Source organism: Hyperoodon ampullatus (assembly GCF_949752795.1).
Source record: "Hyperoodon ampullatus genome assembly, chromosome: 15".
In the NCBI taxonomy this organism is placed as follows: domain Eukaryota; kingdom Metazoa; phylum Chordata; class Mammalia; order Artiodactyla; family Ziphiidae; genus Hyperoodon; species Hyperoodon ampullatus.
In genome coordinates, this window is record NC_136928.1 from 36,317,111 (window position 1) to 36,340,215 (window position 23,105).

Consider the following 23,105-nt stretch of genomic DNA (forward strand, 5'->3'; position numbering starts at 1 on the left):
ATTCACAATAGTTGAATACTCAGAATATTCACTGGAAACAAATCAAATGTTCATCAACAGATGTATAAAAAATCAAACTGCAGTATATGCACATGATGGAATACTGCTCAGCAATGAAAAAAGTTAACTACCAATATTCACAATACCATGAATAAATCTCGAAAACATGCTGTACAAAAGAAACCAGACATAAAAAGTACTTTTGCATGATTCTATTTATGTGAAATTTAAGAACAGGCAAAAATAGCCTACGGTGATAGAAAAATCGAAATAGTAGTTGCCTCTAAGGACTGGGAATTGACTGGAAGAGGACTCAAAGGAAAAAGGTGATGAAAATAGTCTATATCTTGATAGGGTGGTAATTATATAACTATATATTAATCAAAACTCATAAAATTGTGTAATTAAGATCTGTGACTTATACCGTATATAAATTTTAATTCAATAAAAATAAAATCTAAAAAGATGACCTTAAAAATTTTAATTCTGAAATTAAATTAAATTAAAATTTAATTTCAGTTAAAATGAATAAATTTTTCTTTACATAAGTCTACTTACGGAAAAATCAACATTCAGTAAACATGCTTGTAGTTATTGTGTGCTTATTAAAATATACTCATACTTACTTGTCTATAGATTGGAATTTTTTAAATACCTAGAATTGTTACTGAACATTTTAAAATTCTGTTCTGGGCTTCCCTGGTGGCACAGTGGTTAAGAATCCACCTGCCAATGCAGGGGACAGGGGTTTGAGCCCTGCTCCGGGAAGATCCCACGTGCCGCAGAGCAACTAAGTCTGTTAGCCACAACTACTGAGCCCGTATGCCTAGAACCTGTGCTCTGCAACAAGAGAAGCCACCACAATGAGAAGCCCATGCACCGCAACGAAGGGTAGCCCCTGCTCGCCGCACCTAGAGAAGGCCCACGCGCAGCAACGAAGACCCAACACAGCCAAAAATTTTTTTAAATTATAAATAAATAAATAAAATTCTGTTCCACTCCCCACAAAGCCATAAGCACAAAAAATTAAAACCTTTGAAAAATCCAACTCCTCTTCAGTAACCCAGCAATGGACTCAGATAACTCATCATTCCTTATGTGTGTCCTAACTTCATCCTCTTGGAATGTGAATAAAGTAATCCTAGGTATAATTTTGTAAGTGATATTTATTTAATCATTATTTCATGATATCCTAGCACAGAGAAGTTAAATAACTATTATGTTATTCAAGGATACCAAATCCAAAATCAAAACTCAGGTAACTGGCTCCTGCTTTAGGAACTGCAGTAACAAGATTACATACAGCGCCTGATCAATCATTTTAGTACATTAGATAATAAGAAATAACCCAAAATATCAAGTAATATTTTAAAATATTCTTCACTGGGACCAGAGAAGCTTAATAATTTGACCAAAAGTCAAATTCAACATTGGGGTAAGAAATTTAGAAAACAGACAAACCTTGGAAGACTTCCTTCGGCTTCTTCTCGTCCAAACTACCACCAGTTTATCTGGTTGCCTGCCAAACAAGAAAAAGATTACGTATAATTTATCTTAAATCAAATAATAAAATTTAGTTCTAGCGCCTTTAAAAGAACAAAAAATCATCTGCTTTAGATTACATAGAATCGCTGCACTTACAATAAAGCTCTATAAATTATTCATATATAGATGTTGAATACAGATATGATCTAATTTAAATGACTAATATTTCATCCACATGTTTTTCTAAAAATACTTTACCAAGTAAATTCATTGGGACAAACCAAGTAAAATAAAATACTTAGACTATTTTAAAAAGAAAAGCAGGGGCTTCCCTGGTGGCACATTGGTTGAGAGTCCGCCTGCCGATGCAGGGGACACGGATTCGTGCCCCAGTCCGGGAATATCCCACATGCCGCGGAGCGGCTGGGCCCGTGAGCCATGGCCGCTGAGCCTGCACATCCGGAGCCTGTGCTCCGCAACGGGAGAGGCCACAGCAGTGAGAGGCCCGCGTACCACAATAAAAAAAAAGAAAAGAAAAGCATACATATATCTCCTTTAAAACAATACTATATTTCTAACACATTATCCACTTTAGTTTAGAGAAAATAAGCATAAAAATGATACTTCCCAAATAATTTAAATCTGTGGTTTACACTACTCTTGCATCTCTGTATCTTATGACCAGTGCTTATGGTTTTCAAAACCTTTTTATAATCAATCATCTCAACTATCTTCATAAAAACAATATAATACCAAAAAATAGGCAAGGTAAATTCTGGCAAAGTTACATAACTCATCGAAAGTTCTGGCAAAACCAAGACCAAATGAAATACAGGTCTTCTTATTCTCATACCTCTCTTCTTTATCTTCTGCCAACATAAAGTTAAAAACAAAACAAACTCACATTTTCAGCTAATACAACTAAGTTCTCTTTAATGCTTAGGGAAAACATAAAAACTATGATTATCAGTTCTTTTACTTAGATTTTTTTTTTAAAATCTTAGATAAAAGCTTTTTAACCAAGAAATCAATGATATTACTCATCTCAGTGACTTTCACCACTTTCTCTGTCTCCTTCACTTTACCCTGGTATCTTTCATTAACAGCAGATGACCCATCCTCCTATTTAACTACCTACCTACCTACTTACCTTCCTACCTACATACATATATTATAAAAGGTCACCAGCCATAAACTCCTGATTTAGTGATTTACCTAGAAACCTGTCCAAAGAGCGACAGTTGTCTAATGAAAAATATTACTGAGGAACTGACCCTGAATGTAGTACAGAGAAATAAAGTGATAATACTTTTAAAGAAGGTAAGAGACATAGAAGATAGATTGAGAAGTACACACACCTAATAGAAATTCTAGGGCTTCCCTGGTGGTGCAGTGGTTAAGAATCTGCCTGCCAATGCAGGGGACACGGGTTCAAGCCCTGGTCCGGGAAGATCCCACATGCCACAGAGCAACTAATCCCGTGCGCCACAACCACTGAGCCTGCACTCTAGAGCCCATGTGCCACAACTACTGAAGCCCGCGTGCCTACAGCCTGTGCTCCGTAACAAGAGAAGCCACCGCAATGAGAAGGCTGCTTACCACAATGAAAGAGTAGCCCCCACTCGCCGCAACTAGAGAAAGCCCGCGCCCAGCAACAAAGACCCAAAGCAGCCAAAAATAAATAAATAAATAAACAAACAAACAAATAAATAAATAAATTTATTTATTAAAAAAAGAAAAAAGAAATTCTAGAAGTTTAGAATAGTGGGAATGGCAGAGGCAATACTAAGGAGAAAAGGCTAAGAATGTTCCAATAAAGATAAGAGTCCTTAGGTTGAAAATATATATTAGCAAATAAACAGGATAAATAAAAAACTAATCTATATCTAAATACCTTGCAATCAAACTACGGAACAGCAAGAATAAAGAGAAAAATCATAAAAGAAAAGATAGGTTACCAGCAAAGGCATAATTATGATGACAGCAACTTCTTAGCAGCAACAGCGCCCAAAATACAATGAAGCTAATGATCTTCAAGTGCTAAGGGAAAATAGATGCCATCCTGGAGTTTCATATTGGCTAAACTACCATTTAAGAAATGGTTTTAGACATAAAAGACTAAGAGTTTACAATCTATATAACCCAGCTAAATACAGGAAGGAGGAGGATGCAAGAAGCAATATAAATGTGGTAAAGTGTTAATACTTGTTCATTTTCGGTGATAGGACCTGAAGAAAACAAGAGTAGACAAAAAACAAAAGTAAGGTTCCAATGAAACTATTTCATCAAGGCGTCTTCTAAATAAATGCAGTGTGTTTCTGATGGTGATAGTAACCAGCATAGTATAAAAAAGAAAAATGGTGGTTCTCCACCCAAGACTAAACCAGTTCCCAAAGAGTGTCAGTCTTTGAAGACAACAATTGTAAAAACCAGTTGATTGCTTTGGTGAATCTTTCCAGCGTGAGATGTTGGGAGCAGGAGCCAGATGCCAAAGTGCTTACAGATGAAATAGAAGAAAGTTTCTATGAAACATCAGAGTGTTCATCTAAGAATTTGAACCAATGGAGAAACAAACAAAACCTTGTTCAACACACAGAGAAGTAGAACAGGACAAATGACATGAAGATGGGGAGCAGTATAGCAACATGACAACAGAGCTGGGCAGAGGGTATGATCAATGATGGCAGCTTAACAGCAGAGGGACTGAGTAGCCAACCAGTGCAAGCTACCTTATTTGAAAGCATTGGTGGCTTGCTGGAACACTTTACCTAGATTACTACACTAACCTTTTTACTATGTTCTCACCTCCACATTTCCAGCCCAACCTCAACTCTTTTTTTTTTTTTTTTTTTTTTTTTTTGCAATATGCGGGCCTCTCACTGTTGTGGCCTCTCCCATTGCGGAGCACAGGCTCCGGATGCGCAGGCTCAGTGGCCATGGCTCACAGGCCCAGCCGCTCCACGGCATGTGGGATCTTCCTGGACTGGGGCACGAACCTGTGTCCCCTGCCTCGGCAGGCGGACTCTCAACCACTGCGCCACCAGGGAAGCCCCCCAACCTCAACTCTTAATTATATTTCTGCAATACTTCTTTAGAAATGCTATAAAGATCTTACCGATTTTCCTTACTCTCCTTACTGGGCTCTTATACTGAAGGTACTACAGACTGGCACTTGAAGGTTGAATTTCACAGATTTATTTGACCTAAATAGTACTCCATTTTAGTTTAAATTTAAACTTTAAAAAACATTTCTTCCTTAAATGCCTTTAAACAAGGTCCATGCTATCCAGATTACTAGAGCCTCCAGTGCTATCAACTGCTTCACATCTGACCAGCTTCACTCTTACGATGATCTACTTAGTCCCTGTATGCATTTGACCCTGTGACACCACAGCATGCAAGATAACATCCACATTCCTGAATGTGGTTTATAAGGCACTGCGCCACCTGACTCTGATCTACTTTTCTAGATGCAAAACCTACAACTATCTCAAAGGCACCTTGCTTTCCAACCAATCCCTGAACGCCTCTTTTCTCTCCTTTTCTACCTGATAAACTCTTAATTCATCACTTCCTCTGTGAAAACCTGACCATTTCTCATTTCATTCCCACTTCATCCCACATCCTAAACCTCAGACAGAGTTAACTGCTCCTTCTACTGTATTTCCAGTAAAACCCCAGACACCTCTTTTTTAATATCCTATGCGCCCTGTATTACATTATTTGTTATTATTTCTATCTCCTCCACTAGACTGTGCTCCTTTATCAACCATATCTTATTTATCTTTCTATTCCTAGTAACTAATAAAAATCTGGTACAAGATTGAGGCTCGATGTACATTCACTACTGAATGAACCTTAAATTTCATCCAGGAATTCCCAATTGGTTAATTATAATTGATGAGGTCCAACTAAAGCCAGTAGTTACTTAATACATTCTCTCTGCAGCTTATTTGAGCTTTGCAAGCATCCTCACCTTGGCTGCACATTGGAATCTCCTGGGAAGGGAGAGTGCAAAGCAATCCCCACACCTCCCGACTTGGAACATTAGTGAGGTATTAGTTGTGATGGCAGTGAGGGTGTCTCCCCTCCATGATATTGTCCTAGTGCCACCTGCACAGTTGCCTCCACCTAACTTGGCCTCTCAGCATCTCCCTCCCCTCAACCCGTTCTGATCTTGTGTTTCAGAAAAGGGAAGCCACTTACTGTAAAAAATTAGGAAGGGTGGTCTCCTAACCCATATGCCTGAAGTTCCAAGTATGTACATATAACATAAATTACTTATTTGAGAATGTCTCCAGAGATGAATAAACTTTTTTGTAATTCTAAGTCATGTCCAATTTTTATAATGTCTTCATTAGAAATCAGCCCACCTTTACATTATCAGGGACAAAGCAAGGCAGAATGTTCTAAAATAAAAAACTGTGCTGTTATTGTTCTCATAGAAGAACACCAATAACCACACAACTGGTTGACCACAATTAATATTTTAAGCATCCATGCTGTACTAGAAAAGAGCCATTAAATATTTACTTATGTGCTCACAAGAGGCCAGGGATAGAGCAATTGTGAGTTTTATCCAACTACCAAAGAACCTATATAACTTTCTATCAAAAAAGTCAAGACAACCTGATAGAGCCCAGATTTTAGAGAGTAAATCAGGTACTTAAGTACTTAAGTACAATCAGGTACTTAACATTTCTACCCCATTGCCTAAGTAACCAGGTAGCACTACACATACAGATATATAAACATACACACATATATTTATATACAGATATTTACATATATAAACATTTTATATACATACACATAAAATGTACACAGACACACTGCCTGAGTTCCACTGAAAAATCTGAGTTCTACCCAACTCCAGGCACAACCTGTGATAACTGTGGTTACTATTAGGAAATGAAATTACATGTCATTTAAAGAATATACTTTTCTGTATTTTCTACAATGAATTTATATTACTGTATGGTGGGGAATTATTTAAATGTGGAGGGGGAGTTATTTAAAATAAAATAGCACTTTTAAGTTTGGAATTACATATGAACAGACAGAATTAAACAATTAAATTTTTAAATTTCATTGTATTTATTTTTTTATTTTTAAACTTTTTATTTTATATTGGTGTATAGCCAGTTAACAATGTTGTGATAGTTTCAGGTGCACAGCAAAGAGACTCAGCCATACATATAAATGTATCCATTCTCCCCCAGACTCCCCTCCCATCCAGGCTGCCACATAACATTCAGCAAAGTTCCCTGTGCGATACAGTAGGTCCTTGTTGGTTATCCTTTTTAAATATAGTAGTGTGTATATGTCAGTCCCAAACTCCCTAACTATCCCTTCCCTCCATCCTTCCCACACTGGTAACCATAAGTTCATTCTCTAAGTCTGTGAGTCCGTTTCTGTTTTGTAAATAGTCATTTGTATGATTTCTTTTTAGATTCCGCATGTAAGCGATATCATAGGATATTTCTCTTTTTCTGTCTGACTTACTTCACTCAGTATGACAATCTCTAGGTCCACCCATGTTGCTGCATTATTTCATTCTTTTTTATGACTGAGTAATATTCCATTGTATATATGTACCACATCTTCTTTATCCCTTCCTCTGCTGATGGACATTTAGGTTGCTTCCATGTCTTGGCTATTGTAAACAGTGCTGCAATGAACACTGGGGTGCATGTATCCTTTTGGACCATGTTCTTCTCTGGATATATGCCCATAAGTGGGATTGCAGGGTCATATGGTAGCTCTATTTTTAGTTCTGTTCTCCATAGTGGCTGTATCAATTTACATTTCCACCAACAGTGTAGGAGGGGTCCTTTCTCTCCACACCCTCTCCAGCATTTATTGTTTGTGGATTTTTTGATGATAGCCATTTTGACTGGTATGAGGTGATACCTCATTGTAGTTTTGATTTGTGTTTCTCTAATCATCAGTGAAAACTTGCATTGAATTTAAAGACCTCTCAGCTGAATTAATCTGTTTTCTAAGTCAATAGAAGTGGAAGAGGTGTATTCTTTGTCTTAAGTTAACATAAATGTTCCCTAAGGTCTGAGCTGGCCATACACAAAATTTTGAAAGAGGCCCCCCTTGACTCTGCAGCCCTCCTTTACCTGAAGCCCCTCCAATCTCTGGGGCATTCTTTCTTGGGCCTGCAAAGTCAGTATGGCACTCCATTACAGGACCCAACAATAACAATATGACAAATGCTTTTCAGATCACTAATTCTCTTCTATAACAATTAAAGTCCTTCTTTCTCCAGGGTAAGTATCTTAGGAAGGTAGTCAAAGGAAAGAAAACTGGGAAACAATTTGTATTAATTTAGGAGATATGAATTTGTAAAAGAAGGCCCCTCAAAGATGACATAGTACAGAGGAGAGAATACTAGACTGGAGGTTGGGAAACTTGTTTTTCCTAGTTCTGGCACGTAGTGACCTTAGGAATGCCTCTCCATATCTCTGAGCCTATTCCCTAATTTATCAAATGAAGAGATTGTACTAAGACCTCAGCTAGTTCTAAAACTATGATTCAGTGACCATATGATTAAATGACTCAAATCGGTTAAATATTTTGTGGTTTAAAATGAAGTGAGAAATTAAAGAATAGGGTAAAAAATTTGTGGCACAGAGTCCTTTGCCTCCTGTTTTCTGACAACCTAGAGGTGGCTAATATTACCACCTTTGAATAATATTATGAAAGGGGAAGTAGTATCTTTTAGGAGAGCAGTAAATGGACCACCGAAGATTCAGGCTCCCTGTCCAAAGCACAATGTTAAACCTGGGAGATGTTGCAGGAAGCCCCTTGTCCCCAACCACCACCACCACTCCCAGCATGCTGACACTGCGATGGAACTACATGACACCTCTCACCACTGGTGTCGCTTCTGGAGGAGAGTGGATAATAAATAAGTATGCCTTCCCCACACCAGCTGAACGGAGAGGACTCCAGAATGCAAAGGAGGGCAGAGTCATAAGATAAAAGGTATATGGGCTCCTGAATGACCACATGGAAGTCCAGTCAACCTCTCTAGACTGAAAAGTGAGCAAGAAATGAACTTTTATTAGGTCAAACCACCTTAATTTTGGGGTGTGTCTGCTACAGTAACTCCTCAACATATAGAAAATTCAAAAGATACACATACATAACAATAAAACGGTTGTTGTCTTGTAGAAGCTTACACTGCAAAGTGCTGAGACCAAATTTAACCTTTTTATGTCCTACTGGTTTTCACATATATGAAATTGATGTTTCCGAAGATAAAAGACAGCTATACCTCAGAACTTAGTAATTAATATTTATGCCTTTGAGCTTTTCCTAAATTAAAAATAAAGAATCATAAGCCTTTAGAACACAAAAAGTACAGCATATTCCTCTCACCAAAGAATACAGGAGGGGCTTCCCTGGTGGCGCAGTGGTTGAAAGTCTGCCTGCCGATGCAGGGGACACGGGTTCGTGCCCCGGTCCAGGAAGATCCCACATGCCACGGAGCGACTGGGCCTGTGAGCCACGGCCGCTGAGCCTGCGCGTCCGGAGCCTGTGCTCCGCAACGGGAGAGACCACAACAGTGAGAGGCCTGCGTACCGCAGGAAAAAAAAAAAAAGAATACAGGATATGCTTACAATGAGGAAAAGAGAGCTCACAATATTAACCCTGATGTTAATGTGAATAGGTACTTCAGTAAATAACAAGGTTATTCCTTCTAGGGGAAAGGGCTCTTAGCCATAACTGAACACTTCATGGTGGGATGTTGTGAATATTGAAACGAAAGGGAGAAAATTGTCTTATCACAGAAATACTCTAACTTAACTATTTCTCAAGTAATTATTTTTATCCTTCAGTAGGTACATCTGCCTCCTATTGTACTATCACTGCTTGTAGCTCCAGTTAATTATACTCCTTTATGCTTACTTCACAAGAGTTATTTAGCAAGCTGTAATAATTAATTCAATAGGAAAAAAAAATTCTACAAGACAAAGTACACATACACAGGATATATTTCTTTTCTGTAAAAATGAAAGGGCAGTTCTAATAATAAGAGATGTAAATCTTTGTCACTCAAATAAAAATATTTTTTTAAAAAATTATATTTTGCCTCTTCCTACCATCTTTAAAATATTTTCACAGAGTGATTGCTTTTGGTTAAAAATGTTTAACTGGTGACACATATGGACTTTCGCTGACAGGGATTCTAATAGCTATGTATTTAGGAACAGCACCATTCAAACTGAGGAAGTGCAGTTTGACAAACTTGAGCTAAGTAAACTTTCTGAGAGGCCATCAAAAAATACACATACATGTATATATAATTTTTTTGCTATACTATTAAACAGTATAAAGGGTTTATAATTTCTAATATAAAGACATTTGAGAGAAATAGCGTTATAATCAATCACTGCTGTATCACGTGTGCAATACTGACCTTCCCAAATAATACTTCCTACTTTCTTTACTGTTTTATAAAAGCACCCATGATGCTTCCTTTAATTTAGTGTATTACTTACTACTTCTTTTTTTCTAGTCCTGTTTGAACAAGCCTCACATGTCACTCACATAAATATTAATATTTCCAAGTCATGTACCGGGCTTCCTGGAAAAGAGATTAGTAGAAAAAAAAAGGATACATCACTCAGACCATTCCCCAGCCCTCCTATACAATCATATTCACCATTTTCTCTCAACACAATTCTGTAATTGCTGTCATTTTGTGTTTGGATGATTACATTTGTCTGTCTTATTTCTATCTGACTTTAAGGTTCTCAAGAATTTTCCTGGTATTCATAAAGCGTTTTCCTGGTATTCACAAATCATTTACTGGGAGGGAGGCAGGGAAACAGAATATCATGGATAAAAAAATCATATGAAGGCAGACAGATCTGGGTTCCCCTCCTTCAGGTTGTACCATCTAAGCCTCAAGATGTTCCTCATCTGTGAAATTAGAACCTCACAGGACCAATGTAAAGATCTGTTAAGATAATGCAAATAAAGTACTTAGATCAGTGCCTGTCTTTCAGCAAATTTTCAGATAATGTTAGCAACCATCCCGTGTCTATGCTTCCAAACAGCTTTGTATAGTCTCCCTCTTAAATGTGAACAAACAAAGGATCATCTGAGGAAAGTTTCTAATATAAAAGGCAAGTGGCTAAAAGAGAGAAAAAAGAAACTTGAAAGAAACTGAAGACATTATCACTAATATCCTTGGAAATACAGAAGATATTGTACCCATGAAAAATATAAAAGGAAAATTTAAAGAATAGTAAAGAAATCTGGAAATTATGTTATGTCATCCTTTTTCATTTAGGAAAGTAAAAATTGAAGAGTTTGAAGATAAAGTTGAGGAAATCTTCCAGATCTAAAATAAAGTAACAGAGATGTTAAATGGGAGAGAAAAGACTAGAAATTTAGATCAATCCAGAGGTTAAAAGTCTCATTAATTTCCCAAGAGGACAGTGAAAAAAGGTCTCAAGATGTCATCTATGCCACAGGCCTAGAAAGAAATCATTCCAAAGTAGAATAGGACACTGGAAGACTCCAGGAGAAAAAGGAATTGATGAGTCACCAATGTTTAACTGTTTTGAGAGGGATATTGAGAGGCTGACAGAAAAATTTGGAAATAATAATGATATACACATGAGGAGAAAGGGGAAAAAAGTAATTTTTAACCCAAGAAAAATCAAAAGAAAGAAAATGTAATCATAATACCATAGTGCTCGATGCAAACAATACTAAGTCATAGCAATGAATTCTGACCTAGCTCTGGTAGAGCTGATTGGAGACTAGGAAGGATGGGGAAAGGGAAGGGTAAGTATGCTTCAGGGAGGAGGTGGTAGACACCTAAACCCTCACCTACCATATCAAGAAGCTAATAGATAAAGTCTAAAATCAAAAGGTTAAAAGAAAAAGTTGAAAATGTGTTGTTGAACAATGAAATACCACTTCACACACCTATCAGGAAGACTATATCAAAAAGATAGATAATAACAAGTGTTGATGAAGATATGTTAAAATTGGAACCCTTACACACAGCTGGTGGGATTGTAAATAGTATAGCTGCTGTGTATAACAGTTTGGCAGTTCTTCAAAAAGTTGAACATATGGAACAGGATAGGGAGCCCAGAAATAAACCCACATGCTTACGCTCAATTAATCTATGACAAAGGAGGCAAGAATATACAATGGAGAAAAGACAGTCTCTACAATAAGTGGTGCTGGGAAAAATGGACAGCTACATGTAAAAGAATGAAATTATCAATAGAACATTCTCTTAACACCATACACAAAAATAAACTCAAAATGGATTAAAGACCTAAATGTAAGATGGGATACTATAAAACTCCTAGAGGAAAACATAGGCAGAACACTCTTTGACATAAATCACAGCAATATTTTTTTGAATCCGTCTCCTAAAGCAAAGAAATAAAAGCAAAAATAAATAAAGGGGACCCAATTAAACTTAGAAGCTTTTGCACAGCAAAGGAAACCATGGACAAACTGAAAAGACAACTTACTGAATGGGACAAGATATTTGCAAATGATAAGATGGATATGGGATTAATATCTAACATATATGAACAGCTAATACAACTCAAAATTAAAAACAAACAACTGAATTAAAAAATGGGCAGAAGAAGTGAATAGACATTTTTCTAAAGAGGAAATGAAGGTGGCCAAACAGGCACTTGAGAAGATGTTCAACGTCGCTTACTAATCATCAGGGAAATGCAAATCAAAACCACAATGAGATATCACCTCACACCTGTCAGAATGGCTATCATCAAAAAGAACACAAATAACAAATGTTAGCAAGGATGTGGAGAAAAGGGAACCTTCCTACATTGCTGGTGAGGATGTAAATTGGTTCGGCCTATGGGAAACAGTATGGAAATTCCTCAGAAAAACTAAAAACAGAACTACCATATGACCGAGCAATTCCACTCCTGGATATATGTAAAAAACAAAAACAAAAACACTAATTCTAAAAGGTATGTGCACTACAATGTTCATAGCAGCATTATTTACAATTGTCAAGATATGGAAGCAACCTAAGTGCCCATCAACAGATGAATGGATAAAGAAAATGTGGCATATATATACAATGGAATAGTACTCAGCCTTAAAAAAAGAAAGAAATTTGCAGCAACATGGATGGACTTGGAGGGCATTATGTTAAGTGAAATAAGTCAGAGAAAGACAAATGATATCACCTATATGTGGAACCTAAAAAAATACAGCAAACTAGTGAATATAACAAAAAAGAAGCAGACTCACAGATACAGAGAACAAACTAGTGGGGAGAGGGAAGAGGGGAGGGGCAATATAGTGGTAGGTGATAAGAGGTACAAAATATTAGATATAAAATAAACTACAAAGATATACTGTACAACACAGGGACTATAACCAATAATTTATAATAACTATAATGGAGTATAACCTTTAAATATTATGAATCACTATACTGTACACATGTAACATATAATATTGTACAGTAACTATACTTCAATTAAAAGAGACAGAAAAAAATAAAATTTTTTTAAAAAGTTAAACATAGAGTTACCATATCATTCAGTGATTTCAATTCTAGGTATATACCCAAAAACTTGTACATGAATGTTCATAGCAGCATTATCCATAATAGTCTAAAAATAGAAACAACTTAAATGTCCACTGACTGATGAACAGGTAAACAAAATGTGGTATATCCATGCAATGAACTATTATTTGGCCATAAAAATGAATAACATACTGACACTTGTTACAACATGGATGAGCCTCAAAAACATGCTAAGTGAAAGAAGCCAGACACAAAAGGCCACTTATTGCGTGACTTCATTTATAGGAAATGTCCATAATAGGCAAATCCATAGAGACAAAAGTAGATTATGTTTGCCAGAGGCTTGAAGGGGGAAAAAAAGATGGGGAATGACTGCTAATAGGAACAGGTTTTCTTTTTTTGGTGATGAAAATATTCTGAATTAAATAGTGATGATAGTTACACAATGTTGTGAGTACACTAAAAGTCACTGAATCGTACATTTTTAAAAGGTAAATTTTATGGTATATTAATTGTAACTCAAAAAAAAATAAAGAAAACAAAAATATGTTACTGAAGAATATAGAGTACAGCACTAGAAGAACTAATGGGGTTGAAAGTGGTTTTCTGTAGGGAAGGAGAGTCAAGGTGGGGCAGGGTGGGGCAAGGAACTGCTGCTTTCTCTGTTATAAGCTTTGCGGTACTCTTTGAATTTGTAAACCATTTAAATATATCACTTTGTAAAATTTAACCTTAAATTTTTAAATGATGAATCTTAATTACAAAGAAGAAATTTGGGCCCAGAAATAAGCCCATGAATATATGGTCAATTAATTTATGACAAAGGAGCTAAAGAATATACACTGGGGAAAGGACAGTCCCTTCAATAAATGGTTTTGGGAAAACTGGACAGCCACAATCAAAAGAATGAAATTGAACCTCTATTTTACACCATACACAAAAAATAACTCAAATGGACTAAAGAATTGGACATAAGACCTGAAACCATAAAACTTCTAGAATAAAACATACAGGGTAAGCTCTTTGACATCAATCTTGGCAATGATTTTTTAGATATGATGCCAAAAGATCAAGGAACAAAAGGAAAAATCAACAAATGGAACTACATCAACCTAAAAAGCTTCTGCACAGCAAAGGAAACTATCAAGAAAATAAAAAGGCAACCTGTGAAGTAGAAGAAAATATTTGCAAATGATATATCAGACAAGGGGTTAATATCTAATATATACAAAGAACTTATATAACTCATTAACAAAAAAAATCCAGTTAAAAAATGAGCAGAGAAACTGAACAAACATTTTTTCAAAGAAGACATACAAATGCCCAACAGGTACATGAAAAGGTACCCAACAACACTAATCATCAGGGAAATGCAAATCAAAACCAGAATGAGATTATCATCTCTTACCTGTTAAAATGGGTATTATTCAGAAAGACAAGAGATAACAAGTGTTGGCAAGGATGTGGGAAAAGTGAACTCTTATACACTGTTGGTGGGAATGTAAATTGGTTCAGGCGCTATGCAAAACAGTATGGGGATTCCTAAAAAAATTAAAAATAGAACTACCACATGATCTAGCAATTCTACTTCTGGGTACTTGTCTGAAGAATACAAAACACTAACTTGAAAAGATATATGCACCCCAATGTTTACTGCAGCATTATTTACAATAGTCAAGATATGGAAATAACCTAAGTGTTTGTCAACAGGTGAATGGATAAAGAAGATGTGGGGTGTGTGTATGTATCTTCTTTATATTATATACACACACAATAGAATACTATTCAGCCATAAAAAAGAAGGAAATCTTGACATTGGCGACAACATGAATGGACCTTAAGGGCATTATACTAAGTGAAATAAGCCAGAGACAGAAAGACAAATACTGCATGATCTCATTTAAATGTGGAATATAAAAGCAGTGAACTACTCACAGATACAGAGAACAGATTGGTGGTTGTCAGAGGTGGGTGTTGGGGGTGAGGGAAATGGGTGAAGGTGGTCAAAAGATACAAACTTCCACTTATAGGATAAATAAGTTCTGGGGATTTAATGTACAGCACAGTGACTATGGTTAACAATATTGTATATATATATTTTTTGTATTTTCATGATCAGCTCTATTCATGTTCTGTGCCAAAGCATTTAAATACCCTGTGCTACTTATCACATAATGTGGGTGGTAAAAGAAGCCATCCTTAATTCAACGTGTTATTCCTAAAGCGTCTATTCCTGTCAGTGCTGCAAAGACACAATTAATTTGTATAACCCAATATCCTGAGGTTGAAACACAAAGCACACAGAGCAAAACATTCTCTTATGGAAAGAGAAAAATATAAACTCTGCTTTATGCAATTGCCCAAAGCTATTTTAAGTAAACAAAATAATTTTAATTAACAAATTATTCTAGTAAATCATTTTTATGAGATATAACTTTTTTAATGAGATATAATTGTCATATAACATTATATTAGTTTCAGATATGTAACATGATTCAATATTTATACATATTGTGAAATGATCACCACAATAAATCTAGTTAACATCCATCACCATAGTTACAAAAATTTTTTTCTTATAATGAGATTTACTCTCTTAGCAACTTTCAAATATGCCATATAGTATTATTAACTATAGTCACCATGCTGTACATTATATCCCAATGACTTATTTTATAGCTGGAAGTTTGTACCTTTTGACCACCTTCACCCATTTCACCCACCTCTGCCTCTAGCAAACACTTATCTGTTCTCTGTTTCTATGAGCTCAGTTTTCTTTTGTTTTTTAAAGATTCCACATATAAGTGAGATCATCTATATTTGTCTTTCTCTGACTTATTTCACTTAGCATAATGCCCTCAAGGACTATCCATGTTGTCACAAATGGCAGGATTTCCTTCTTTTTATGGCTGAGGAACATTCCTCTGTGTGTATGTATGCATCTGTGTGTTTTCTTTATCCATTCACCCATCGATGGACACTTAGGTTGTTTCCTTATCTTGGCTATTGTGAGCAATGCTGCAATGAACATGGGGTGCATATATCTTTTAAAGTTAATGTTTGGTTTCTTCTGGTAAATACCCAAAAGTGGAACTGCTGGATTATACAATAGTTGTTATTTTTAATTTTTTGAGGAACTTCCATACTAGTGGCTGCACCAATTTACATTGCCACTAACAGGGTACAAGAGTTCCCTTTTCTCCACATCTTCACCAACACTTGTTATTGTTTATCTTTGATAACAGTCATTCTAACAGGTGTGAGTTGATATCTCACTGTGGTTTTGATTTGCATTTCCGTAATGATCAGTAACGTTGAGCACCTTTTCAAGTATGAGTAGGCTAACAATACTGTATTGTATTTGAAAGTTGCTAAGACATTAGATCTTAAAAGCTCCCCTCACCAACATTTATTATTTGTTGACTTTTTTTTTTTTTTTTTTTTTTGTGGTACGTGGGCTTCTCACTGTTGTGGCCTCTCCCGTTGCGGAGCACAGGCTCCGGATGCACAGGCTCAGCGGCCAGGGCTCACGGGCCTAGCTGCTCCGCAGCATGTGGGATCTTCCCGGACCGGGGCATGAACCCGTGTCCCCTGCATCGGCAGGCGGACCTCTCAACCACTGCGCCACCAGGGAAGCCCTATTTGTTGACTTTTGATCATAGCCATTCTGACAGTAGTGAGGTGATATCTCACTGTGGTTTTGATTTGCATTTTTGTAATGATTACTAATGTTGAGCATCTTTTCATGTGTCTGTTGGCCATCTGTATATTTTTCATAGAAAATGTCTATTCAAGTCCTCTGCCCATTTTTAAATCAGATTGTTTGTTTTTTTGATATTGACTCGTGAGTTCTTTACATAGTTTCCTTCACTGTGCAAAAGCTTTTTAGTTGATATGGTCCCATTTGTTTATTTTTGCTTTTGTTGCCTTGGCTTGAGGCGATTTAGCCAAAATTATACTGCTAAGACCAACACCAAAGAGCATACTGCCTGTGTTTTCTCCTAGGAGTTTTATGGTTTCAGGCCTTAAATTTAAGTCTTTAATCCATTTTGAGTTTATTTTTGTAAATTGTATAAGAAAATGGTTCAATTTCATTCTCTTGCATGTAGCTGTCTAGTTTTCCCAACACCACTGATTGAAGAGACTCTCTTTTCCACTGTAAATTATTGTCTTCTTTGTCAAAAATTAACTAACCATATAAGCATGGGTTGACCTCTGGGCTCTCTACTACATTCCATTGGTTTATGTGTCTGATTTTGTGCCAGTACCATATAGTTTTGATTACTATAGCTCTGTAGTTTAGTATGAAATCAGGGCATGTGCGGCCTCCAGCTTTGTTCTTTCTCAAGGTTGTTTTGGCTACTTGGGGTCTTTTGTGGTTCCATACATATTTTAGGACTATTTGTTCCAGTTCTGTGAAAAATGCTATTTGTATTTTGATAGGAATTGCACTGAATCTGTAGATTTCTTTGTGTAGTATGGACATTTTCGCAATATTAATTCTTCCAATCCATGAGCACAGTATTCGATCTGTGTTTGTATTCAATTTTGTTCATCCATGTCTTATAGTTTGCAGAGTATAATTCCTTCACCTCCTTGATTAAATTTATTCCTAGGTATTTTATTCTTTTTTGATGCAACTGTAAATGTGATTGTTTTCTTTACTTCTCTTTCTGATAGTTCATTACTAATGTATATACAGAAAGGCAACATGTTTCTGTATACTGATTTTTCAGTAAAGTTGCAGGATACAATTCATTTATTAGTTCCAATAGTTTTTTAGTGGCGTCTTTAGGGTTTTCTATGTACTATCATGTCATCTACAAATAGTGATAGTTTTACGTCTTCCTTTCCAATCTGAATTCCTTTTATTTCTTTTTCTTAACTGTTTGCTGTGGCTAGGACTACCAATACTATGTTGAATAAAAATGGTGAGAGTGAGCATCCTTGTCTTTTCCTAATCTTAAAGGAAAAGCTGTCAGCTTTTCATCACTGAGCATGATGTTAGCTATGGGTCTGTCATATATGGCCTTTATATTATGTTGAGGTATGTTCTTTCTATACCTATTTTATTGAGAGTTTTTTATCATAAATGAATGTTGAATTGTGTCAAATGCTTTTTCTGCATCTATTGAGACAATCATTTGATTTTTTATCCTTCGTTTTGTTAATGTAGTGCATCATGTTGATTGATTTGTGGATACTGAATCCTTGCAGCCCTGGAACAAATCCCACTTGATCATGGTGTATGATCCTTTTAATGTATTGTTAAATTAAGTTTGCTAATAATTTTGTTGAGGATTTTTGCATCTATGTTCATCAGAGATACTGGCTTGTAATTTTCTTTCTTTTTGTAGTGTCTTCATCTGATTTTGGTCTCAGGAAAATTCTGGCCTCATAGAGTGAGTTTGGAAGCATTCCTTCCTCTTCAATATTTTGGAATATTTTGAGAAGGATAGGTATGAACTTTTCTTTAAATGTTTGGTAGAGTTCACCTGTGAAACTGTCTGGTCCTAGACTTCTGTTTGTTGGAAGTTTTTTGATTACTGATTCAGTTTCATTACTAGTGATCGGTCTGTTCAGATTTTCTATTTCTTCCTAGTTAAAAAAAAATTTTTTTTTACAGAGACTTTCTAATTGGAAAAATGCTGGTGATGGAGAACAGGGACTTGGAGGAGAATAACTGCATCTTCAGGATCACCTTATAATGGGGCATACAGAGTAGCTAGCCTCCAAAAAAAAAGCCCCATGGCTGAAGAAAATGCCCAGAAGTATTTGCTGCACAGTAAAACAGAAAATAATAGCACTTCTTGATGACTTTCAGACACATAAATAACATCTACCAATCAGCAGTCTGGTCCACAGCTTAAAATAACCCAGTTCAATACAGTCTAGTTATGGCCAAAGAGAAACAGAGCTGTGCTATTTTCAGCTGTAGTCCCACCAAGAAGTTGAGTATGTTACATATATCCAATAGTCCAAAGACGTGTATCTATTTCTAGGGCCAAAGATTAGCAACAACCAGGAAGAACTAGTTCCCCTGGTACTAATGACCTACCTTATATGCACCTCACTTAGCTGGAAGGGAATTCAATTTTTCACATACAAGGGAGATACCAGCTCTCTACCCCATAGAATTATTATTTCATTATCCTTTTTATGCCTTACTGCTGCCTAGAGAATAAAATTCAAACTCACTTAAAGCCTTCTCCCATTTGACCTCTGCCAATCTTCTCGTCTAGTTTCCTACATTTTATGCTGCAAACAAATGACACCAGTCATTGTTCCAAAACATGACCTGTATTTTTCCACCTGTGTCCTCCATGTTTCTAAATGTAATAAATATTTGGGTGGGGGGGGCAGTCCTCATCTTATCTGATCTTTTAGCAACACTGACATTTGTCCATTTTTCCCTCTTTGTGGGGTTAGCCTCCTATACCTGGCCAGGCAATATTGGGAAGTTTCCAAAAATTGGCCATACTCTTACCTTACACCATAATCAAAAGTTAAAACAGATAAAAAATCTAAACATAAGAGCTAAAACTATAAAATTCTTAGAGGAAAACAGAGATCAAAATTTTCACGATGTTAGATTTGGCAGTGATTTCTCAGATATGACAAAAGCACAGGCAACAAAAGTAGATAAAGTTGGACTTCATTAAAATTAAAAACTTTTGTATATCAAAGGACACTATAAATAATGAAAAAGCAACCCACAGAATGAGAGAAAATATTTGCAAATCATATACCTCTTAAGGGATTAATAGCCAGAATATATAACGAACTCCTCCTATAACTCAACAACTAAAATATACACACAATAAAAACCCCAAATGAGAAATGGGCAAAGAACTTGAATAGACATTTCACCAAAGAAGATATACAGATGGCCAATGAGCACTAGAAAAGAGGCTCAATATCGTTAATCACTAGGGAAATAAAAATCAAAGCCAAAAGCTGGTTCTTTGAAAAGATAAATAAAACTGATAAACTGTTAGAATGATCAGGAAAAAGAGATGACACAAATTACCAATATCCAGAATGAGAGGTGACATAATTATAGATATTAAAAGATAAAGAAATGTTATGAGCAATTTTATGTCAATAAATTTGACAACAGATGAAATAGACAAATTCCTGAAACACACCAAGCTCACCCAAGAAAAAAAATTAGATGTGAATAGTTCTCCAACCATTAAAGAAGTTAATTTTGTAGTTTAAAGCCTTCCTACAAAGAAATCTCCAGGCTAGATGGCTTCACTGGTGAGTCCTATCAAACATTTAAAAGAAAAATAATACCAGTCTCACACAAACTCTTCTGGAAAATTGAGCAGGAAGAAATACTTCCCAACTCATTCAATGAGGCCAGCATTATCCTGATACAAAAACCAGGCAAAGGCTTTATAAGAAAACAGAAACAAAAAGAAAACACTACAGAAAAATACCCCTCATAAACACAGATGTAAAAATACTAAATAAAATTTTAGCAAATCAAATCTAACAAAACATTAGAGGGATAATATATCATTACCAAGTTGGGTTTATCCTAGGAATATAGGGTTCCCTTAACATTAAAAAAATCAATCAATGTAATTCACTATATTAGCAAACTAAAAAAAAAAAAAAGTATGATAATCTCAACGGATATTTAGAGAAAGCATTTGATAAGATCCAACAACCATTTCTGATGAAAGCTCTCAGCAAACTAGGAACAGAAGAGAACTTCCTCAACCTACTAAAGAACATCTACAAAAAAACCTATAGCTAACATCATATGACTGGTGAAAGATGGAATATGTTCCCCCTAAGGTCAGGAACATAACAAGTCTCTCCATTCTTATCATTTCTCTTCTGTGTTGTACAAGAAAGGCTAAGCAGTGCAATCAGGTAAAAGAAGAAATAAAACATCCAGATTAGCAAGGAAGGACTTAAAATGTCTTTATTTGGATGATAAGATCTTTTATGAAGAAGACCCAATGAAATCTACTAAAAAAAAAACCCCACTAGAACTAATAAGCGAGTTCAGCAAAGCTGCAAAATACAAGATAGATGAACAAATATCAATTCTATCTTTATATACCAGAAGTGAAAAATCAGATATAGGAATTTTAAAATATTTTTACAATAGGAAAAACACTACTTAGGGATAAATCTAACAAAAGATGTGAAAGAAAGTGTAATGGTTGATACACTGAAAATTACAAAGCACCGTTTAGAGAAAGTAAGACCTAAATAAATAGAGAGATATAGCTTGTTCATGGATCTGAAGACTCATCAGTCTTCCCCAAATTTATCCACAGATTCAATTCCAAATAAAATCCTTGCAAGATTTTTTTAATAGAAATTGACAAGCTAATTCTAAAATTCATATGGAAATGCAGTTTTTATGATTTTTTTAGTGTATACTTTTTATAAGAGAAAGACTTATTAAGATATTTACTGTTTAAAACCAACACATTTAAGATCAATTTTCCAACATTTCCAGGACATTTATGATGCACATTTAACCTCTAAATTGGGAACTAAGGAATTGTATCTTATTTCCTTTATCTATAGATTCTCAAATAGTGAGTCTATTATATGAATTTGTAAATTACTTTTGACAATGTTTATTGCCTATATTTGTGTTTTCTTCTATTTTACAAATGCTTAAAATGTATATTTTTATAACAATGCATATATTCCTTTCCTTCATTTTCTAAAAGTCACCCACACTCTCATTATAACACTAATTGTAATCATACTATACACAAATGTGTGTCCTAGTTTTTCACTATATGATTTGCCGTAAGTTGTATGTTCTTCTAAGGTGCTATACAGCATCATTTAAATATACTTTGATTCTTGTGAAATCATGCACATAAGAATAAAAAAGTACAGGAAATACTAAATAAAAAGTATAAATCTCATTTCTTGGACCATCTACTGGCTTTTTACTAAAACATGTGTCCTTGTGTGCCCCAGTATTTCTTCTTTTCCCAGATGTCCCAGCCTCCACTTCCATATCATCATTTTCACATTTTCAAGATTTGTACCCTGCACATTGTGTGCTATTATAAATAAGTATTTTGTGTTTTGGCTAAGAGTTATTTCGTAAATAGAAAACAAATATCTAGGGCCCACAATATCAAATATGTAACTTTCACTCTGAATCAAACAGCGTTTGGACATAAAGAGACATGTTGCTAAATATACACCACTTGACAAAAAAAACGGATTAATAAGAGGGGTGAGAAAGAAGCAAGAGGAACACATTCTTTTTTACTGACTATATAATGCGTTTTTACCTTCTGAGATTAATTAGCTTCTTCACCATAAAGAATAAAGTTATTCTTACACAATCTTCTTGGACCTTCAAACCTCTTGTTCTAATGTGAAACATTTGCTTTTTAACAATACCTGCTCTACAGGTGTCAACCTAGGATTATCGTTTTGTTTTGTTGTGTGTGTGTGTGTATGTGTGTGTGCCTGTGTTTTTGAGGGAGGGGCCCTTCTGAGGTTTTATACACTGTTTTCTTGGAACTCAGGACTTTATATTTCTTGAGTTGTTGTTGCTTTTAAATTGGAGTAAATCCTCAAGTAATTCTTTTAGGAAGTGAGAGTGGATGATTTTATCAATCATGATCCAGTTAAGAAAACAGAAACTCCACTAGGTTATGCTAAGAACAGTGATTTAAAAATACAAAATTGTTTAAACACGTGATAATGGACTAAAAGAACAAAAAGGTAACCTAGAAGTAATAACTGCAGTAAGCAGCTAGCACTCCTAGGGCTATGGGAACAAAAGGTAAGAGGTTGGTGTCATCAAAACCTAAGAGTTTAGAGAACGAGGCAGTGGGCACAGCCCAGCTGCTGCGGGTAACTCAAAAGTATCAAAATAAGGACAGTTCTAGCAATATCAAAAGAGGCTAGCAGATGGAATCCACTATTACTGCTGGGGTAACACTGACCACAATATCAAGAAAACAGGTAGGAAGTCCCATCTCTTCTTTTCTTGCCTGTCTCCTAATGGTAGAAACTAATAGCGAGATAGCTAACAACACAGTCTGAGAAATAT

The 23,105-nt window shown here is 35.6% G+C and overlaps 1 protein-coding gene across 10 annotated transcripts in view; it reads right to left on the reverse strand.

Moving 5' to 3' along the window:
* EHBP1 (EH domain binding protein 1) overlaps positions 1 to 23,105 on the reverse strand; it is a gene marked incomplete at its 5' end in the record, with an annotated part of 340,841 nt that overhangs the window by 282,576 nt on the left and 35,160 nt on the right. For all 10 annotated transcript variants that reach the window (XM_079720382.1, XM_079720389.1, XM_079720388.1 and 7 more), the window contains one exon: positions 1,462 to 1,519. In XM_079720382.1, coding sequence (XP_079576508.1) covers positions 1,462 to 1,519 — 58 coding nt within the window. The remainder of the gene's footprint in view (positions 1 to 1,461; positions 1,520 to 23,105) is intronic.